Here is a 24114-nt window from a genome sequence, read left to right on the forward strand (position 1 = left end):
TCCACTCTAATCCCGTCTCGGAGGATTCTGCATCTTGGAACCTTATTGGACTCGGGACAGCAAAGGATCTTCGTGACGGAGGACAAGATCTCTGCTTTACAGTCAAGGGTGCGCAGTTGCCTGCACAGCCGCTGGGTGTCCTTACACTCGGCGATGAGGTTACTGGGCTCCATGGTGTCGGTGTTCGACATGGTGGAATACACCCAGTTTCACTCCAGACCTCTGCAGCACCTGATCCTGTCCAAGTGGAACGGGCTGCCTCAGTCTCTGAAGTCCCAGACGATTGTGCTCACCCAGGAGGTTCGCCTGTCCCTTGCGTGGTGGTTACTGACGACCCACCTCAACAAGGGACGTCCGTTCTGGGTTCCAAATTGGGTTCTGTTGACAACGGACGCCAGTCTTCGGGGCTGGGGAGCAGTTTCGGGTCCACACTTGTTCCAGGGCAGGTGGACGCCGACAGAAGCGGAGCTTCCAATAAATATCTTGGAACTCCGTGCGGTCTTCAATGCTCTCCAGCAGGCACAGCGGTTTCTCCAGGGTCGCCCGGTGCAGGTCCAGTCGGACAACGCTACCACCGTGGCCTACATAAACAGGCAAGGAGGAACTCGCAGTTGGGCGGCTCTCGTAGAGGTCTCTCGGATCCTGGTTTGGGCGGAGCGCAATCTTCCGGCCATATCCGGCCATATCAGCGGTCTTCATCCCGGGAGTGCTAAATTGGGAGGCGGACTTTCTAAGTCGCCAGGACGTTCATCCGGGGGAATGGTCCCTGCACCCGGACGTTTTTCAACTACTGGTGGACAGGTCGGGTCTTCCAGAAATCGACCTCATGGCGTCCCGGCACAACAACAAGTTGCCGGTGTACGGGTCTCGCACAAGAGACGAAGGGGCGTCTCTGGTGGATGCTCTGTCCGTCCGGTGGACGTTCCGGTTCGCATACCTGTTCCCTCCGGTCTCCCTTCTTCCACGGGTAATCCGGAAATTCAAACAGGAAGGAGGGACGCTCCTGTTGATAGCTCCCGCGTGGCCCAGACGGCACTGGTTCTCAGACCTTCAGGGTCTGTCCGTGGACAGTCCTCTGCGGTTGCCGCTACGACCGGACCTTCTGTTTCAGGGTCCTTGCCTTCACCCGGACCTGACTCGGCTGTCTTTGATGGCGTGGCTGTTGAGACGGCCATGCTGAGGTCCCGGGGGTTTTCCAGCTCTGTGGTGCGTACCATGTTACGAGCTCGGAAACCGTCTTCCGCGAGGATATACCATCGCGTGTGGCATACGTTCTTCCAGTGGTGTCGACCGAGAGGTTATGCACCGCGGGAGTTTCGTCTGTCTCGGATTCTCGCCTTCCTGCAAGCGGGACTAGATCATGGGCTTCGCCTTGCTTCTTTGAAGGTACAGGTTTCGGCCCTATCTGTCTGGTTTCACCGTAGGATTGCTACAATCCCGGATGTGCGCACCTTTATGCAGGGTGTTCTCCGCATTCAGCTGCCCTTTGTTCCACCTGTGGCGCCTTGGGATTTGGCTGTGGTCCTGAGGGCTCTCCAAGGACCGCCGTTTGAACCACTGGGCTCAGTGGATCTTAAATGGCTAACAGCTAAGACTGTTTTCCTTCTGGCCATTGCTTCGGTCAGACGTGTTTCTGAGTTAGGGGCTCTTTCTTGTAAACCCCCTTTCTTGGTTTTTTATGGGAACAGGGCAGTGCTCCACACTCGGCCCGAGTTTCTTCCCAAAGTTGTTTCCCAGTTTCATGTTAACGAGGAAATAGTTGTTCCGGCCTTTAACTCACCGGGTCTTTCCGTGGGTGAGGCCTCTTTGGATGTTGTGCGGGCCTTAAGGACTTATGTTGACCGCACTTCTTCGTTTAGGAAGTCGGACGCTTTGTTTGTCCTCTATGGCTTCCGTAAAAAGGGTTGGCCTGCTTCAAAGCAAACTTTGTCAGCCTGGATCCGTATGGCTATTTCTGAAGCTTATCTTCATGAAGGCCTACCGGTCCCTCCTTCTCTGAAGGCTCATTCCACTAGGTCTGTGGGTCCTTCGTGGGCAGCTCGACGTGGTGCCTCGGCAGTTCAGATCTGCAAGGCTGCTACGTGGTCTTCTGTCCATACCTTCGTGAGGTATTACAGGTTTGACACCTTCGCCTCTCAGGATGCTTCCTTCGGGCGGCGGATTCTCCTTTCTGCACAGGAGCGTCCCCACCCTTAAAGGATACTGCTTTGGGACATCCCCAAGGTATCCTGTGGATACCCTATGGACCCTGAAGTAGAAAATATGAGATATGGTAAGAACTTACCCTTGTTATCTCTATTTCTACGAAGTCCATAGGGTTCCACAGGACTCCCGCCCTGTCGCACCTGTGCTGCAGATGGGCTTTGCTCTGGTCACCGGTTTTCCGTCTCCCTCTGGTGAGAATGTGATTCTTGTATGTGTCCAGATCTTTGTTCTCTCTCTTCCTTCTCCTCCTCCGGCCTATGGCTTGGTAACTAACTGAGGTGCCTTGGCCCGGGGGCGGGGTATAGGAGGGGGACCTAGTGCATCCTGGGAGGCTGAAAGCTTAACTCTTTGGTGCCCTGCGACTGACGTCACACCTATACCCCAAGGTATCCTGTGGAACCCTATGGACTTCGTAGAAATAGAGATAACAAGGGTAAGTTCTTACCATATCTCATATTTTTATCTTAGAATACCTCTATCCCCTCCTATTTGTTTTAAACTATTTATTAGAGTGAATGACATCGGGACTGTCTTTTTATTGTCACTGCCTGCTACTTTAATGTGTTTTAATATTTTTACTGCATTGGTGAAAGTATGCTAAAATGTGCAACTGAGAGGTGATAAATGTGTCCCATTAATTGAATATGGATGAGGTTGGATTGCTGGCACCCGACTTCAAGTCCTTTAGTGGCGTAAAGCCTGTGCGCTTACCCATACTTGTGTCCCACTAGCTCATTTAAATAATTCCTTTTCTCAAAGTGGAACCTTGTTTGTCCATTAAAGCATAAAAATTAGGCCCTCTCATGCAACTTATCCACATTTAGCAATGCCCATCGCGATTGGAGAGTGCTAACTTCAACCTCCACATTTATTTTGGCCCACAAATCCTTCCAGTAAAAACAGACTCCTTTCCAGACAACTGGGCATGAATGTTTGCTCTGCTGTATTAGACATTCGGAACTGACATTATTGTTTTCAATGGTATTACATGTAAAAGACAGGCCTACAAAGACAACTGAAATCCTTGGAATATGGATTTCATATATTTGTTATACCGTTTATTTTTCTATAAATATCCTGTTCCACGACTCAACATTTCCAGAGTGCATTTACTCAGTTGTCTGTTCATGTGATATCCCATATACACAAATCATCTGTTATTGAAAGAAAAGCAACAAAAAAGTTAACAGAATACAATGCAGACATGAGGTAAGAAATATTGCAATTAAAGGGGGCGATTCAATTCAACGCAAATTGAATAGTGCCGGGAGCGAGCTCACGAAGCTATTGAATTCAGTGCGCTGTGTGGTCGGAGAATGCCGGTTATCGCGGTCATCGCGCCTTAACAAATGTGTTAAAGCGCAGTAAACGGCATTCTCTGACCAAAGTGCCGGGCGCGCGGCTGTTAGCGCCGCGCTATGTAGAAAAACAGCTGCGCACCCGGCACTTTGGTTGGATTTCTCTTCGCATCCCCAGGGGGGTGCGAGAAGAAATCCTTAGCGCGCCCAAACAGCACGGTGTATTGAATAGCTGCGGGAGTCCCTCTCGTCACTATTCAATAGCGCGTTGAATTAAATTCCCCCCAAACACTTAGGGCCCTATTCATGAAGAGAAACATTTCCCTAGTGATAATTAAGGATTGAACTCGCTGCGAGTTCAGTCCTAGTATAGGAGGCATTCATCATGCCTCCTATACTTAATTATCACTTCCGAAAAGCTGCTCCTTTTGCGGAGACAGCTTTTCGGAAAAAGGGCATTTTTCTCCTGCTGCCATCACTCTTCGCAGCCTGTCTTGAAGCTGCGCATGTGTAGCTTGAAGACAGACTGCGAAGAGACAGGAGAGAAGCCGGCAGAGTCAAGCTGCCCCTCGGCGTCCTCGATCCCTCCCTCTCAACCCCGGATATCCCCGTAGCCTGAGACCTGGCCTCCCGCTCGCTCGCCTCCTCAAACCCCCGCTCAGCTCGGGATATACCCGATGCCTGAGACCTTCCTCCCCCCTCGCTCCCCCCCCCTGCCAGGTTGCAGCGGGGGCCTGTGACCCCCGCTCAGATCATGCAGCCCCACAGCGCCAGTCCCCCGCCAGTGCTGCTGTGCCCTCTCCCTAAGCTCCGGCTCACAGGAGGAGAGCTCGGAGAGCCGCTGGAAGGTAAGAGGACACAGCAGGGAGGGATCTTTCAGATCCCTCTGCTGTATCGGATGCTGTACGCACCTCAGAGTGGCGTTCAGCATCACTGTCAAGTTCCGAATAAAATGCTTTTTCAGAACTTGATGCATTTCATAATTTCCACATCCCCATACTATAGTATGGGGACTGTGGAAATTATCGAGGGAGAATTGTATCACTGTCAAGTTCCAAATAAAATGCTTTTCCGGAACTTGATGAATTTCCAAATTTCCACATCCCATATACTATTTTGTATCAGTGATATCTCCTGTGTTACATTAATGAGGAATGGAGCTTACACTTAATTTACACAAAAATAGGTGAAAATCTTAATCTTCACCTACTTTTGTAGAAATTAAGTGATGATGAATAGGCCCCTTAATGGTATTTATATATTTCTATAATGGCCCATGTGGACTTCTTATATATCTATATATCTATATATATATCTGTACACACTTGGATGAGACAATAACAATACTTTTTTCTACAGTTTAATCTGCCAATGAAAGTTAAACTAAAATACAGTATTAGAAAAAACAAACGAATGTGTTTGAAATGAATAGCCATATTTCTAGGCTATATCCACCATATCCACAAGGAGGCTGAGCAGCACATGTTTCTCTGCACAGTTTATTCTATTTACACTTCAGACTTATTAAACTTGACCTTCACTTCATGGCTACTTGGAAGTTACATGGATACAAATCATCTACAGCAGATTTTATTTAAACAAATCTGTCAGTGGTTTGTCTGGTGCATATTTTTGTACCAGAATAAAGGATTTCCTGGAAGTATCTTTAAGTTGGCCCGGAAATGCCTGCAGGTGCTTTTGCAATACAAAATTCACATTTTCATATCCTGCAGCAGCTCTGATCTTACATGTTCCTTATACTGTACTTTTTATTGAAGAACATTTTCCAATCAGTATTTATGTCTCTGGTAAACTTACAGTAAGGTCCCAGGCTGGCATTTTGTATTTGATCTGTTCATGGACAGAAGAGGACCATAGCTAAGGATTTAAGAGAGTCATAAAGTCGATTTTAGTAAACGATTTTCGGTCATTTTTCCCTTGAAAATATGAACAAAAATCATTTACTAAAATTGTTCATTTACTAAATGTAATGATTTTTTTTTTTAACTACAAACGATTTTTGCACATTCCCTTACTGAAAATCGTTGAGTTGGTCAGTCTGACTGAACTACAAATGTGAACACGCATGAACGATAATCGTTCATCGATTTAATTCAGAAAGTGAATGATTTTATCAACGATTGAACGATAAGCGATATCGTTATCGATAATTATTCAAAAAATCGTTGTGTGTGTGTACGCACCTTTATGGTGCGTACACATGGTCAGATGTGTCAGATGAACAATAGAACGATTTGATGTACGATTTTACCAACGATTTGAGCTACGAACGATTTTTGACTGCATTAAAATGAATGGAATCGTCCAAATCTGACTGCAAACACATCAGTTGTCAGATATCGTTATCTGACAAGCGGGAACGCGCATCGTTTATCGTACATCTGACAAACATGTCAGATTTTCCTTCAGATATGAACGATTGAACGATTTTTTAAATCGTTATCGTTCAGATCTGAAGAAAAATCTGGCCGTGTGTATGCACCATTAGAGTGAGGGGGTGCCTTTATATTTAATTTTTTTATTTTACCAGTGTAGTGCAGGTGTCAGTGGCCCTTGAATGCCCAGGCATGCTGGTACTTGTGGTTCTCGAAGTGCCAGCATGCCATTTAACGTGTTAATAAAATGACTTACTGCTACCTGTAGTGTGCCAATAAAAAAATACTTTTCTTTTTATTAACCAATTATTGTTTACCCGACAGCCCAGGGGCATTGGGAAAATCCATAGTGCTAATATTACAGGGCATATCTTTTTTTCTTTCTAGTGGAATGACCGTCCTAGGGCTGGCTGGTACTATGGCAGGAGAACCCCACAGTGTTTTTCCCCTATGCTATAGTAGCACCAGCCCCGAATGGTATAGCCTAGTGCGAGTTAGTGGAAAATTTGGAGTTACCCCATGCTATATGTCCCCTCGATTCATCCAGTATCAGCCTAGGCTTAAAGACCTAGTGTTGGTTATAATTTTTGCACTATGGCTGGATAGAACGATAGATACCCTATACCAATGCAATGTTATCAGATAGTGGGCAGATGTTGTTTGTCAGGTATTACTATAGAGTAGTATGACATGTGATCTTGTCTGACCTAATTCCAGCATGCCCTTTGGTATGACTTGCATGTGAGATGATACAGATCAGCTTTTGAATTCTCCATTATATTGGATAAAAAATTGTAGCGTTCAATAGCCTGCGTGACAATAGCCTTAGTGTATGTAATATTACTTGTACTGTTCTTTTACAAGTCTAAAATTAAATTATTCTTTCTAATACATAGGACTGCTCTTCTGCAAAGTGAGGGGAACAATAAAATAAAGATGATCATACGGCTATTTACTCATTGCTTCATCCAGGAATATAGTAAGGATAATCTTCAGGTACTGTACTGGTGTGATTTAAAATATATTGAATTGTTGTAAAATGAGCTCTGGACACTTTATTCATTACCAGGAATGTTACCTGTGCAACAACTATTTGTGCAAGTTGTACCTTAGAATAACTACAAGCCAGAAGAACTTGCCATGGACACCATTGTATTTTGTGTGCCACTGCTGACTGATCTATCAAGCAATTCAGTAGACACCCAGCAGACACATTGCAATAGCTGCAATTAGTCCTATTCATAGTCACACTAATGGTGCGTACACACTACACGATATGCTCCCTGAGCGATATCGTGTAGTGTTGTCCCCGGCAGGCTGTGCTCAATGTCGTTCATGACATTGAGCACAGCCGCTGAACGATATCATTAACGTTATCGTTCAGCGCCGGGCTCTCTCCCCCATTCCCTGACATGCAGCAACCTGACGAGATTGTCAGGTTGGCCTGCATGTCAGCCCGATGAACGATAATGACGAACGACCCGCGGGAACGCGTGTCGTCATTATCGTTCATCTTTTTGGGGATAAAAATGGACGATAAAGTGGACGACTGAACAATAACGATATCGTTCAGTCGTCCACTTTATCGCCCAGTGTGTACGCACCTTAAGGACTTGTTCACATGAATGTTTTTTGTAATGCATTTTGTCCTGTCAGGTTAATTGGCATCTTCCTCCTGGCAGGCTTGGCATAATTGAATGTACATTTAGGAGTATGTTTACTAAAGTGCAGGTTTATAGAAGTGGAGATGTTGTCCATAGCAACCAATCAGACTCTGGCTATTATCTTCTACAAGCAGAGGCGTCATCCCGGGCAACGTTACTCCAATTACCTTCATTGCATCACCTGATCTCATATCTGTGGGACGCCGCAGCACCATTAACAATTGACTTATCCATGATAGCCATCTTTGTGGTCTCCAAACCTCTCTGATCAGAACTGACTTATTAGGTCTTCATCATAAGACCGTATTACCCATAATAAGTGGGGCTCACTAATACCTCCCCCCCTCATCCACGTGCCTGTAAGCAGTAATATTTATATACTATATAATTATAGATATGTAAATTTGTTTTTGCACTGCAGCATTTGCAGATGATATACCAATATCATTACAGTGCTGTGTCACCACTCATTCTAGGCTGTTCTAGCTATGGTACAGTAGCTGTGAATGACCTCTGCTGCAGGTGATAGCTGTTTCACAATGTTTGAAAGATAAAAAGTAAGAAGACTATCTAGTTTAGATAAACAAGTGCTGATTCGCACTCACTGTGGACACGTTCATTTTTTTTTAAACTTATTATTATTGAGACATCATGAAGGAAAAACATACATTGACTGCTTTCACATATAACAGTTTCATAGTTGTATATTCCAATCATAATAAGTAATAGAATTTCCATGGTTTACAGCAATATATTGAATCTGTTTCAGCAATTAAATATTATATACATAGACAATTAAACAGGTAAACAATTAGTATGTCTTCCTGGGAGTTCGGGAGAAGGAACCCACACATCTCCCCCTATATCAGGTTTAGTGGTGGAACTTGCAATGCCAACCTGGTGAGATACCAGATAGTGTTTTTAAAACTGCTATGCAGTTGCTTTTTGGTTGGTAACAGAAGGGTATCATTATATGCCTCCCACCTGCTGAAAAAAACGCTCCACTTTCTTTTCCCTATATAATAGTGTCTCCACCCAGTCCATTTTGAAAATAAAATAAAATTTAGTTTGAAACAACGGAAACTGAGGAGGTGACCTGTCTAGCCAACTCTGTAATATTGTTTTTCTAGCAGAATTTTTTTGTGGACACGTTTATTTATTCCTCAGACCTTAAGTAGACTTTTCTATATATTTTACCCTCGGGTGCAATTTTTGGCAGCTTACCTAAAATATGTTTTATTTGAGCTTGAAAAGTTTGACTGATGTAGCTGCAAGCAACACGGTACTTATACTGAAGGAGCAGATAGATGTCTGCGTGTAGATGGTTTTTGAATTGATTTGCGTGGCAGTAGAATACATACCCGCAGGTCATAGATTTTACTTCTAACTTAAATATATATATATAGATAGATATATATATATATACATATATATTTTAATGGGATACTTAAATTGAAGGGGTTTGTTTTACAATCTATATGTTTTGTTGCATATTTTTGGAAATCATTATAAAATGAAGAGTGAGGAAGATGATGCGGGGGCGTTTTAAGAATTTAGTAGTTCTATGTACAAGTGCAGTGCTTGGGCCCTCCCACTACTTCCTTATTCCAGTGACCCCCAGTATAGTGTAGATCCTATTACGGTGACCCCAGAACAAGATAGATCCTGTGCATATGTGGAAAGGGGAAAATGGTGAGGAAAGACTGGTAGTGCTGTGTGCTCCCTTTAGGTGCATGTACTGTAGTTCCCCCTTCCAAGACAGAGCAGCCTGAAGCTGGACATACCTCCCAATACAGATAAAAAAATTCTGTCAAATGCACTATTTATAAATTACTCCTTGGGGAATGGATGTTTGACACCCCTTCGCATTATGCATTATGCAGAGTTGTGGAACAGGGAACTCTCTAGACCTTTAGCTGATGAAGATTAGGCCAGGGTTCTCAAGTAACTCACTCCCTTTATTTCTGTAATTGATACCCAATTCAAATTTGTTTTTGAGATGATGCAGAACTCCTGTTTTACTAAACTAATTTTGCCACAATGTCTCTGCGCTGTGCTGGAGATGTCACACGTCCCCCCCGGTACTATCCTACACATTTGGTGGGCGTGCCCAAAGATGGCATTCTTTTGGAAAGCCATCATAGTTTTATCAAATTAAATTTTGGCGATTGACACACCGACTGACCCTGGCTTTTGGCTGCTAACCCATTTGAATATCCTGATCTATACTTATAAAAACCACTATGCAGTCACTATAATAACACAGTTAAAACTCTGATGCCAGCAAAATGGTGTTCCTCCTCACCTCCCTTCATTAGGGATTGGTTTAATCTAATTGATTTTTTTGTAGAGATGAACGGTTTGATTTTGGCTCTGTTATGTTCGCATCTGAAAACTAAATCCTATTGGTGTACGATTCTCATGTGTTTGGATAGCCAATAAGATAAATTCGAACTTGCGCTAATTTTGCCAAAAAGAACTGAGTAAAACCGAACCGCTCATCTCTACTGGACCCAGACACAACAGGCTCCGATGACCAGCTTTTATCGCACATGGGCTGGCTTTATCTAATAGAACTAAAACTGCTCTAGAAAAAAGTGGGCAATTATACAAACATGCATGGATTAATGATAACATTGTTGAACACAATGATCTCACACATGCTCCAGCTATATTGAATAGAGCTAAAATTGCTCTGGACACCTTAAGGTTGACAGAATAAACATCTCAGTCATGTTAAAGCAAAGCAGGTTCTTCCTGTTTGATTTGAGTTATGAAGTTTTTTTTATTCACACCAGCATGGATGTTAATGGATGTATGTTTTATACCTTTACAAACAGACAGTAGTTATCTGAGTGACAGAAAGTAAAGCTAAGTTACAAAAATATTCCCTTAAGGGAAGTGGTATAGGTCATTGAAGAAGTGACAGGAATCAGAGTTATTTATACAGAAAAATAATGGACCAGACACACCAGGAAAATGCACAGGGGCGTGAGAAGCTTAGAGACAGATCATGCATTTTTGGTGTACTGAAATGCTTGACTTTAATAATCTGTAACTGTTTGTGTTGCAGATTTCACTTTAACCCAGTGGTTTCCAAACTGCGTGCCGTGGCACCCTGGGGTGCCCCAGGACACTTGCAGGGGTGCCACAGGTTGGTGATCCAGTCCCACATAAAAAGATATTTAGTCAGTGTGATAGGCAAAACCAGTGCTAATGGCTGCAAATCAAAAAATATGTAGGCAAAAAGAAGCGCAGCCCTGTCTGCCACCACATAACTGAAGCTAAGGGTGACATATAAGCACAATTTACTTCATTTAGTTTTTTCTGAACTTCTCAATAAGAAACTTTTGGCTCAGGGGTGCCGTGCACCGTGATTCGAAAAAGTTTGTGAACCACTGCTTTAACCACTTTGCTTCTAAGGACTTGTGTGACTTGTCTTAAGCACTTTAGGGATTGATGTGGGGGGACTCCCGCCTTATAGTTGCTGTCACTCGAATCCGGGAGAGGGCAGGACTTGATGACATCATCACATTGGGTTTGTGATTGCATCATTAAGCCTCGCCCCTTCCAGGATAAACATTGTAGAATTGTTTACAACCCAGAAAATCTTGGAGAGAGCATTAAATGCGCTCTCTCTCCCCTATTCTGGCACCCACATAGTCTTGAGCACCTGTGTTTGAAAGAGTCCCCAGCACTGTGCAATCATTGTAGAGTCCGCGGATTGGGGAATATACAGTATATATGTCATTTTGGCTTCAATAGTTTCAGAGGCACCCTTATGTGAAAGAGGAGATTCCCCTTTTTCAAATAATGTGATCCCTCTGTGGTTATCAATATTCAATATAAACCTGCACTGCAGAAGGATAGTTGAACCAGCGGTTGACAGCGGGCACTTAATGTATTTCCCCGATTCTGGCACTTAACACCTTTTACTACAGAAAATATTAAGAAGTACAGATATTAATAATATTTACACCAGCAAATAGTAGTTACCAAACTAATTTTTTTATCACTGTTGATAACTCGATAATCAAAAGCAAGCACATGAGTGATCATGCAATAGTCATTCTTGTTAAGGACTTTGGTTACTCTCATTGTTAATGTTTCTTAACCATTGCACAAGAATAGGAGCCAGGAGGGAAGAAGCTCCACGAGCAGTAGACCTCTTCTGTGAGTACAATTTCAGTGAGTGTGATGCACAACGGAAGGATAAGAGTGGGTTCATCAAGCATAGCTGACATTGCTTTCACTGGGGCCCATCTGAGAGTACTACAAGTTACAACTATGACTGCATAACTCTTGCAGGATGAGCCCAGGACTCATAATTCAGGTGGTTACTCGTGTGCCCACGTGCACTGCACACCTGGCGCCAGTGGAAGATACCACTGTGATGAAGGTGGAGTTATAGATGCATCATATCTACATTTTAGTAATGTCTTTCACAAAGCGTAGCGTTCCCGCTAGGCTGTTTCAGCGGGGCGTCACGTCCTGCCCTATTTCTGAAGTACAGAAAGCACCCTGCCCTCCAGCGCGGCGCCCCGCTGAACAGCTTGCAAGTTCTGTCCTCCACCCGCGGGACGCACTGTCCCGTGGGTGGGTAAACAGCAGAGCAGCGGTCACCGCCGGTGAATGAACGCCGGGCGCTTGGGGGCTGCCCGGCATGTCCGGAAGTGCTGGGCACGCCCCCAAGAGTGTCAAAAAGGAGACGCATCATAAAGACACGCTCCCTTTCATTGGCCACACCCCCTTTTCCGACACGGCCCTGTCTGCCGCCGGACCTAGAGTGAACACTACATTATTCCATATCGGACCAAGCTAAATAAATTAGAAAGCTTGGGATGGTTTTAAGAAGTGCTTTTCTGGATAAAATATTTGTTGAAAGATGTTCCAAGTGGAACACAACAAAAGCCATTTGAGAACTGGTGATAGAGATCAAATGGCCTTTATGAAGTGGCATGTATGCTGGCTACACAAATGTATATGTAATGGATGGGTCCTGATAAAGAAATCACTTTCCAACAGGTTAGTTCCACATATTATTTTTGTTGGTGTGGACAGCGTACATGGCATGCCATTAATGTCTTTCGATTTCTGTCTTGTTTTTATCACATAGCATTATAGTAGGAAAAAATACTTACAGTATCTGGAAGAATGTAACATTATACACATGGAGTGTGTTTTCGTGTTAATGTACACTTACATTTTTTTTCTTTGTTAGTTCACCGTTCACTATATTAGAGTGAGGATCATTTCTTTATAAGAACACTGGGATTTAGATTATTCATTTTATTTATTTAGATTATACTTTTAGACATACTGTAGGTTTTGATTACTGGAAATTGGAGGAAAAAATAACAGTTCAAAAGGATTTTAGCTACAAAAGGAGTAAATTAGTGAGCAAAAGTTTAATAAACATGTAACAAATGAAATAGCACTAGTTTAGCAGTTTTAGATGAACCTGCCAAAATTGCCAAATGGTAAAATGCTTAATTTGAAAATATATCATGTTAATAAATGATTTAACGAGTGAGTATAATTTAGTAATAGTGATAAGGAGAATTATTCTAAAGTAATAAACCTAGTATCCTCCACTAGGGTGGAATTGATTGGCCTGATTTACTCATGGGTGTAATCAATGTTTGAGTCCAATTTACATAGTTCCAAAGTACTTCAGTTAAATAAAGATTATTAAGCAAAGTGCAAGGTTTTCACCCAGAGAGAACATACAACCCTTAACTTGTGACTGACGGCTTCTGTGAGGGATTTCACAACTACACTTTTTTAAATTTAATTTTCTTCTGTTATATGTAGTATGCTGCATTGGTCAATACTTTTTAACTTTGTGTGATTAATGCAAATTTTGCACCTAAATAAAATGTTGATAAATTAGCCAATACATTTTCTCTTCTGTGGTACTGAATTTTTCAATTGCTGCTGTATGTATCAGATGCCAAAAATAATGCTCACTAGAGAAACAGTATTTATCTTCCTATTCTTTTAAATATTGATATAAATATGATTTGTGTGGGGCTAGATCTGGATTGGTTACGGTTATGTGAGTACAGTAGATCTTTATAATAATCTATTGTAACTGTATGTGTGTTTTCTTCATTTTTTTTATTTTATTTTTGTTTCCATAATTTTAGCCCAAGCTGCCACTGAGAGCTTATTGCCTACACAAAAATACTGCTCTTGTATTGGCATTGCTCCGTAAAGTTGAAGGTATGTTTTCCTAACTAACAACACTTTTAGAACAGTTGGCTAAAGTTAAATATGGGCTGCTTTTGTATTTGTTTGATCTAGTCACACTTTATGACATATGATGTGTTCATAACTTGTTTGCATTGTATAGAAATTAAACTCATTTTTGCTTTTTTACAAAGAAACAATTTCTCATCTCATCTATCATGTGCTGCATTGTCATGTTAACAAGCTATGCATGTAATACTCTGATTCTCAAGGATATCAAATGCTTTTGCATCAGTCTACAGCTGAATGTGCTCACATCTCATTTCAACATGTTATAGGATCTGAGATCAGGCAAGAAAATAAATCTTTCTCTCCCCTAACATTCCTTGTGCCATACTCTAATTGGGGAACTTTAACATCTCTGGGAATTTCCAAACTATTTTATACTTTCATTTCCACCAGACAATAGATAGGTAGACTGAAAACTAAATTGCTTTTTGATGAACACTTTACAAATATACTGGTTTACTCAGAGGTTAGGGTTGTATGGCTATTGTATAATAAATAACTTGAGTTTTATTTGGGTTCATCAGATACTGTCTTATGCTGTCCACATGCTATACTGTATACACATGGGTGCCAGGAGTTGGAAGAGTCCTACCAATTTGGCACTTGAGCTTGCAGTCAGACTACTTATTAAAGTGGCTGGCAAATTGCTGTACTCACTGGTTGGTAGTTGTCATCTGCCGACCAGGTATTTGGAAATGAATCCGGGGACATTCCATGCCAAATCCTCACAGCTTCCAACCTGACCATCTAAAATTTTCATGAATTTTGGAAGGATGGTAGATGACAAAAAGTAACTTTCATATGTAAAAGTTTAGCCCTCAGTGATACGCTGTGTTTATGCAACAGGGTTGCAAACATGAACAATAAATTTAAAATGTATGCTTGCAAGGTCAACTAAATCGAATCATGCTTCTAATTGTGGTAGGACCTTCATGTTGGTCTTGTTTTGAAGCTAAGAGACCATAGTTTTCATTTAAAAAAATATATATTTAAATATTGACTTCTACATTTCAAGGTCACATGATGTGACCTTTGACCTTGAATATTTAAAACAGTATGTTGAATGTTTTTGTACATAAATTATGTTATACAGTTAAATACAATCTCTTTGGCATAAGTTTCATTTTGGGAAGTCTTTAGGAAGAAGAGTAAAAAAAATCTGAAAATTATACATATCAGAATCAATGAAATACCTTAACACGTGATCAGTGGCGTATCTACCATAGGTACAGGGGGTGCAGCTGCTATGGGGCCAGGACTGTCCCGGGGCCCAGCCCTCCCCCTGTACCTATGTACAATTCTGAGTAAAACGGTCAGTGCCTCCTCCTCAGCAATGCTTTTTCTGTGTTTTGGGTGTCCACAGCAGCTAGTGTGTAGTTTCATCCAGTTGCAGTCCGAGGATCAGCCTTAGTGAGAACTTGTTCTCTTGGAATGTTCAAGATGTCTGGCTGGATCATTATTAGAATGTAAAATACTGACTAAAACCTCCTCTGAAACCAATGGGTTGGTCAGAAACCAATTAATCTACCAGCAAGTTTATGGATTGTGGGAGAAAGTCAGAGTACCTGGAGGAAACCTACGCAAACATGACGAGAACATATCAACTCCACATTGATAGGGCCTTGAGGGGAAATGAAGCCAAGATCTCAGTGCTGTGAAGCAGTAATGATAACCACTACACCATCCTTGCTTATCTTTGCGGAATGACAAAAATAAAATATTATGGTTTTTTTTTTCACAAACACAATATTGTCAATTAATATTGTATAAAAGGACAAATGTACTTTTTTACCCCCAGGATTAACTTCTGATGTTTGCATTCAACATCTGCGTTCCATTGTAGAAATGCTGAGAAGTGTGGACAATATTGAAAGGTATGACAGTTTATTTTAACAAGCAGACTAATTTGGAATAGCTGTAACCTTCAACTTTTAGGCTCATAATTAATTGAGCTAGTAATTACCACACATGGTGTGACATTGAGAAATCTTTAGCACATGACCTGTTTGGGTACAATTCTAGAGGAGAGGTTTGATAAACACAGACATATGCAAATCATCTTTTCTTGTTTAAGTGTACATACTGACTGGTGGTTTTACATCTGTCTATGGAGTCTTAGGCCCGTATTCAATTTGAAGCGAAAAGCCGTTTTCGCGTGTTTTTGGCTAAAACTTTTTGCCGATTATGTCATTTTCGCCTGTTTTGATTTTACTCCGTATTCAATTTGGAAGACTTTCCATCTAGGCGGAAAGTCAATGCAGTATAATAGGCGAAAAGATTTGCCTATGAATAGCAGGCGGAAAAAAGTGCAGAATTTGGGTTTTGGGGTGCAACGTTGAGGGAACCCCCGTGCAACCTTCAGACAGTCACCCAAAGGTAAACTGTGTAAAAAAAAATGTAAAAAAAACACTTAAAGACACCCCAAAAATCACTTAGATTTTGGGGTCGTAAAAAAAAAAAGTTGGGGGACAAAGATAAAACCTAGCAAACTTGACTCTGGGGGGGTCCCCAAGTATGCCCCATGTGTTTTTATCATTGCAGGTGCTTGTGGCAGGTGGATTTTTCATGATTTTTTCAACTTAACTTTAGCAACCTTAAAATATGCTGGCCCCCATTTTCAAGTACCCCAAATTTGCTGGGATGAGTTATTTTCTTCAAAAAAACCTCCAGAATACTATTCTTCACCACTTATACAAATACGCTATTTAGCAGCTATTGAGCCCATTTAAAAACAACAAATACCTTCAGCAAGCCAAATCGGGGTAACCATAGCTATCTCCCATATCAGAGCATCTTTTGGGGGGTGTCAGGTTGATTTCCCCAAATCTGACAGGACTCTCCGCTTGTTTGTTTCGCCAGGTCCCGTTTTCACCTACTTTCAAATTGAATACGGCGATACGCGGGCACGCGCGCGATACTTTTCCACCTGCAAAACATGCAGAGTAGGCGAAAAGTCCGGGAGGCAAAAAAGTATCGCGGTTCGGCTCAAATTGAATAGGGGCCATAGTCTGTGCTGCAATCATTGGAAGGTGAACAAGACTATTGTAGATGGACAAAAAAAGACAGACAACAGACTAACAAATGTGGTCTATATTCACAGTGTAATAATGTACTGCTCACATTTCTCCCACTCATTGTCCAATTGCAGTAAACTGGAATGGCTAAATGAATTTCTGTTGTAAAAAATGCATTTAACATCAATTATTTCAGCCCAGGTTATTGGAATTTTAAAATAAGCAGGGAAAACAGGAGTAAAACATTATCACACTGCTGACATAGGTCATGTTGGGAGGTCTTAGACTGGAGTAAGCTGCCATGACTCACCATGCCGACATGGAAATGTCAACATAGACAGTTGTCATGACTGTAACCATGCTATTTATGGTTAGGGTTAGACAGCATTGTCGAGATTTGTACCATCGACATGTATGATGTAGAGATTATACATGTCAATAGTGCAAATTTTGAGTATGCTGTCTAAATCTAACCATAATTAGCGTGTGTACAGTCATGTGATTTCGCTGCTTATCTTATTCAATTTTCTAGAAGAAGATTTATATTTACTCAAATTAACACTTTGGTAAATATATATTTTAGTGTATTATTTAATTACTTTAATAAATGTAAACAGTCATAATTTGCATCGTTTTTAGGTAAACATTTTTCTGTCTGTAGAGAAAATAATAATGTATCCTATTGGTATGATATAACCATGTATTTAAAATTATGTTGAGCAATTTATTTTAAGAAATAATGTTTTCAACCGTGTATTTTATTGTCACGGAGCACAAATGCTACATCAGAATGACTACGCTTTAATTATTCAAAGCAGGACACAAATCCACATTTGGTGGATGGTATAAGAAAAAGAATGCATAGGTTTATAAAGCGGCAATCAGTAAGTGGTTAAATACATATTTTGAATGACTAAGGGGTTGTGCTTCCTCATCCAGGGATGTGCCTGTGAGAGATGCTGTCTTGCTGGGTGGGTACTAAATATTCACAAATATGTCAGATAACTACCCTCTACTGACACCTCTAAAACGCACCTTTTACCTCTAGTGCTATATCCATCCTACCTCCACATCCCGCTATTTATCCCTAACCCACAGATGAATTAAATCTGGTGCCATCATGTGCCCTTTCATTATTTATATCCTTGTTGTTTAGTCCCGTGTGTTTGAAGTTTTCAGTTATGTTATTGCTCTTAGCAGACTGTTGCCTTTTGTTTCTAATTTGCGATACAATATTTACTTGTTTATTCACAGTTACATACCGTAGCGCACGCTTTTTATGCAGCTCTTTATGGAGAATATTCAGTCCCAGCCCCAGTGGAGCTTACAATCTATATTTCCCACCACATGCACATACATACACACTAGGATTCATTTTACTCAGAAGCCAATAAACTATCAATACAGTTTTAGATGGTGTAAAGGAAGCACGGAGGAAACCCATGCAAACATGGGGAGAATATACAAACTCCACACAGATAGGATCCTGTTTGCAAATAAACACACAATCCAGTGCTGTGAGGCAGCAAAGCTAACCATTGCACCACTGTACCACCCCATCTATATGTATCAAGACATGGTGCATGATTGTTATTTTTATTAGATGCCTCCAGTAAATAGTATTATGTGACAAACCCAGCTACCATGACTGCACTGTATTGGATTTACCATGACTGCACTGTATTGGATTTAATCTTATGCTGTTCTTGCATGTTCTTTAACATGTTCCCTCAGTTTAATAATACGCTAATCTTAACCACTCATAGAATAGCCCACCAGTGCTGTTGGGCATGTCATTTGCTTGATTTAACTTAGATAGAAGTTTATGCCAGAGCGTAGCTACTGTGGGTGCAGGGGGTGCGGTTGCTATGTGGCCCGCAACACCGCCGGGGCCCGCCTCCCTCTACACCCAGATCACCTCAGCGACATTACATGTAGAGACGGAAGCTGCTGATCCTTTCTGCGACCTGATTCTTAATCACAAGCACACTTCAGCCTGTGACTAGGAAGCAGTTTGCTGCAAGGATCATCAGTGCTGCGAGACCCCTTCCCCTACTCACTGATCTTGGGAGGAGGCGTGGCTATGGTGATCCTGCTAGGACATCACCTCCTTCCAGCATCAGTGAGCAGAGACAGAGCGCCAGGCTCAGGAGGTGAGTGGGGTGGGGGAGGGGCTCAGTTAGACCTATGGGGAAACCCATAGCTTTAGCTACGCCCCTGAATATATGGGTATACCTGGACATTTTCACACACATAACTAGGTACACAAAACTGGCTAATACATGAATCGATTCAGGTGCAGGATAACAGCTGCAACTGTCGGCAAATGGCAAAACAGGCACAGAATATAGCCCCTCAAGAGCAGGATGCCTTCATTTCCCTGAAAGATCAGAACATTACAGAATATTATTGATTATGTAGCACCAATAAGATTATGCAGCGCTATACAGAGAATATTTAGTCCCTGCACTATAGAGGTTTACTGCCAAATAATGATGCCAGCCATTTGGAATTACTTGGATTTCCTCAAACATTTGTCATAAAATGTGATCTGATCTTCAAGTCACAAGAATAGGCAGTTGCTTAAACTAACATCACATAAATTACAATACCTTTCTTGTACATAATGAATACATTTTTTTAACATTCAAAGGAAAGGTTTGAGAAAGTCAATCCCTAGGCTAATGACTTTGGACCTGATTCAGCAGCGGACGCAAATGTAATCGCAACTGCAATCGCTTACAGATCGCAGTTGCTAAAATATGCTAATGTTTGCCAAAGCACAGCCGACATAAAGACGCCCACTGCTGCCTTCTCATATCTGTCCAATGTCTCACTCCTGCGTAAGTATCGGTACCATCGAGGCACATCAAGCTGTCATGCAGCATGTTCGGCAGCCGCTAACACTGCTGCTCACCTTGTGCAGAAAGCTCTCATGCTGCATGTGCAATCGTTATGGCTGATTTATACACGTCCATGAAACGGTGTTAAAATGGTCAGACACGCCTGTGTTTACTTAACCACCCCCCCCCCCGTTACCCCACCAAACGCTGCTCACACGACACTCAATTTGCAAATGGATCCTTTGTGCGTAGATATGATTGCAATGAAAGTATAACATGCGCAGTGCGACTTGCATGCATGCACCATGGTAAATCGCAAGAACTGAATAAACATCGGCATTGTATCCGCTGCTGAATGAGCCCCTTTGTGTCAGGAGTTAGTTAACCTGGAGTATAATCAATGAGACAAGATTGGAGGTGTTGCTTAGGGTTGCCCTGCCCTATAAAAACAACTCACACATTTTGAGTTTGCTATTCACAGGAAACATCATGTGACTCATGCTGTAAACAAGATCTCAGGAGATTTAAGAATTGTTGTCTTGCAAAAATCTGGAAAGGGTTAAAAAAAAGTATCTAAAAAGCCTTGGTCATCATCAGTCCATGTTAAGACAAGTTGTTTCTAAATGTTAGAAATTCAGCACTGTTGCCACTCTCCTTGGATGTGGCCATCCTGCAGAGATGACTGCAAGACCATAGCACTGCTCAGAAGGCACAAAGAGGTTAAGAATAATCCTAAAGTGTCAACTAGAGATTTAGAGAAATCTCTGCAACTTGGAAAGATATCTATGCACAAATCTACAACACGTAAAACACTGAACAAGAATGGTGTTAATGGAAGGATACCATGGTGGAAGCCATTGCTGTATAAACAAAATATTGCTGCACATCTGAAATTCACATCTTGATGTTCCACAGCTCATGTTCTGTGGACAGATGTAATGAAAGTTGAGTTGTTTGGAACAAACACACAACACTGTAGAAAAAAAAAGGTACAGCACACCAGCAGCATAATCTCATCCCAACTGTGCAGTATTGTGCAGGGAGCATCATGGCTTGAGGATGCTTTGCTGCCTCAGGACCCAGATGTTTTGCTCTCATTGTTGGAAAAACGAATTCCAAAGTTTATCAAGATATTTTTTAGAAGAATGTAAGACTTGATGTTCTCCAGTTGAAGCTAAAATAAGTTGGCTAGCCCCATCCCAAGTCCCATAATTCCAGTATTTGACAATTCTGACTTCCTGCAAAGATGCAACCCTACCGTGTTTGGAGCCTGGTTGACTAGAGGGATGAAAGTCATGCAGGATTTTCTATCCTACATAATTTTTTTTATCAGTATTTGCAACTTAGGAACTTTCATGCTACAACTAAAGTCCCGACTGATGTATAGACCCATAACCACTTATGAATTCTTGGCCCTGCGGGGTACTGCCACTAGGGGTCTTATCTTCACCCTAAATAGAGAGCTCCAACCACAAGGTTCGGCCTTGAGAGACCAACACGAATTGGCTTGGGAGTCAGAACTGGGGAGACCTTGGACCATGAGGACTGGAAGGACATTCGGGCCAATGTAGCATCAAGTTCTATCTGTGTTGACATCAGGGAGAACACAATCTTTTTTATAGATCGTACAATATTCTCACTCTGCTGAATAAAATGAACCCTGAAATCTGTGATCTCTATTGGAGATGTGGTTCCGACACAGGGTCATTTCTGCATAAATGGAGGAGCTGCTGACGACTCACCCCCTTCTGGACTGAGAGTACAGCCCTGGTCACTTCCGTAACTGGCTTGACTGTGACTCTTAATGGTAAATTTACAAAGAATCAAGTTTAGTCGAGTTTTGGTTTTTTTAAACACTCTTTACTTCGCCGAAACTTCGGTGAGTTTTCCGTTTTTCAACTCGCAAATTTACTAAGAAGTGAGTTTAGCTGAAAGTGAGTTTACCGATGGTGAAGTAGATCGAGATTTCTTCCCCTGGTTGCGAGTTTAGATGAGATTACTCACCCGAGATTGCAGTGTTTTTTCTCTGCCAAACTAACCAGAACAAGCAGTGAGATATGTGTAAGCTGCTTGTGTGTTATACCTGTAAAGAACGGGTTAAAATATAATAAAATTACGTAGGGTCCCCCCCCAAAAGCATAACCAGCCACAGACTTGTCAGCCAGTTCTGGTTCCTTAAATTACGGGGAACAAAACGAGTAGGGTTCTTCCGTAATTTAGGAACCAGCACCAGGCTGCAGTCCCAGTCCTGGCTTTAAATATAGGGGGGGAAAAATTACGTGGGGTCCCTCTATATTTAAAACCAGCACCGGACCCAAACCGACCAGGGTGTAATGCCACAGCCAGGAGACCCTATTACCGTGTCTCCATGGCCAAAGCATTCTCACCCCAAGCCGGGGATCTCAGGGGAGGTGGGGACCCCCAAAAAAGGGGTCCTCCCTCTCCCGAAACCCCAGGCTTGGTCTGAAACTCGGGGCTCTTCTCCGCACCCCTGAGCTGAACATTGCACACACACTACAACTACAAGGTGAGCTGGTGAAGGTGGAACCAAATACAACAGATGCAACACAGTTTTGCCCTGTGCCGGCTCATTTTAACCTCTGCCTACCACCAAATACACACATAGTACACACTACACACACAGTACATATACAGTACACACCACTCATACAGTACAAGTGATTTCAAAATTTTAAGGCAATGTCAAGGATCCAAACTACAAAGAAATTGTCAGGGTAATGTTTAATAATCACAGAAACCTTGGCTGCAAAATGAGTTTAAAGGTACATTTTTTGAATTCCCATATTGAGCATTTCCCGAATAATCTCGGAGACTACAGTGAAGAGCAGAGTGAACGGTTCCACCAAGACATTAAAGATGTAGAAAGAAGATACCAGGGTCGTTGGGACGTCAGCATGATGGCTGATTACTGCTGGATGATACACAGATGACACAGAAAAAGCTTATAAACGAAAAGACAAAACGGAGAAGTTTGAAGACAAAAAAAACAAGATATTAACAATTTTCCCAATAATTATGGTTTTGTTTCTATTATTGTTTGATTTTATTGTTATTTTATTATGTAATTAAGACAAAAACACAGTGATATCATCTACACTTCTTCGTATTTCACAATAAATATGTCAAAAATAATTAAACTTCTTGTTTTTTTTTTTTTTTTTTAAATGTATGTAACCCCCTTATAGGTAAATGTGATGTAGTAACTTTTTTTATATAATATTTCTTGATATACACAGGAGTATAATTAAGAATATAAAAGTATTATTTAAAAAGCTTTCTATACCTTAAATTTCGCAGACCTGTGTAAACTAACTGGTTTCAGACAGTGGAGATTTCTAATTAATTTCAATGGACAATAAATTTGAATAGGTAAAGGAAATGGATTGCTGATTGAAATTAATGGGAAAATACTCTGTTAAATAGTATATATACTTTTAAAATATGAAATACCCTGCATTTGCATGGAGTTGCTGCACCAACTAAAAATCATGGCCTTTTCAAATAAATGAGAAAAAGGATGATGTTGCTCAACAGGGCAAAATCTTTTTAGAAAAATGCAGTGTTTGAAAAAATTAACAATTTATATGGCAATGTAGGACAATTTTACTCTTATTTACCCTTAACTAGATCCACCATCCTCCTTCTACTGTTCTGAGGTTCCCTATAAAATAGTGATGCTTGGGTTATCTATATTATCGTCACTACAAGGGGTGTGGTACAAAATGTCGACATTGTGAATATCATTCGTTCTGAATGTCAACATAATGACTGCATACCACTACAAGGACATTTGTTTTGTAGTTATTAATGGTGAATTAATTGTTTTCTGTGTTTCATCAAAATACAGTCTTGCAGTAGGGAATTTCACATACATTAATGTATCAGTGGCTTTTCAGAAAAAGTACCCTGAAGTTTGTGTAGCTGTTGAGATTATGATGATATTCGCTGCCTGACAGTGGTGCAGATGTTTGCACAGGTTTCACACCTTTTTTCTGCTAACACCCCTGCCCATCTAGTGGTTACAGTTTATTTGGTTGTCTGTATTGTAAGAAGAAGCTTGGGGAATATTTTCCACAATCAGCAATTATGTGTTCTATGAGATCACTAAGGGGACATGACATTTCTCTAGATTTTGCGTGTAGTCCATAAGGTTGATTCTTATGTATATATATATTTTTTAATATAAGCATAATCAATTTTTGGGGGCTGTGATCTTGTTTGATGAAGCCTTTCTTAAGGTCTTTAGAGGCTTGTCTCAGCCTATTGCACTGGTTCCCAAACTGGGTGCCTCGGGTTGGTGGTCCAGTACCAAATAAAATTATTTCTAGTCAGTGTGATAAGCAAAACTAGTTCTAATGGCTGCCAATCAAAAAATATGTGACTATAAAGGAGCGCAGCCCTATCAGCCACCA

The 24114-nt window shown here is 41.4% G+C and overlaps 1 protein-coding gene across 2 annotated transcripts in view; it reads left to right on the plus strand.

Moving 5' to 3' along the window:
- Positions 1-24114, plus strand: part of FANCC (FA complementation group C) — a 290830-nt gene that overhangs the window by 222248 nt on the left and 44468 nt on the right. For both annotated transcript variants that reach the window (XM_088470282.1, XM_088470283.1), the window contains exons 10-12: positions 6796-6895; positions 13713-13788; positions 15623-15698. In XM_088470282.1, the coding sequence (XP_088326408.1) occupies positions 6796-6895; positions 13713-13788; positions 15623-15698 (252 nt within the window). The remainder of the gene's footprint in view (positions 1-6795; positions 6896-13712; positions 13789-15622; positions 15699-24114) is intronic.

Source organism: Taudactylus pleione, unplaced genomic scaffold (assembly GCF_031769625.1).
Source record: "Taudactylus pleione unplaced genomic scaffold, aTauple2 ptg000095l, whole genome shotgun sequence".
Lineage (NCBI taxonomy): Eukaryota > Metazoa > Chordata > Amphibia > Anura > Myobatrachidae > Taudactylus > Taudactylus pleione.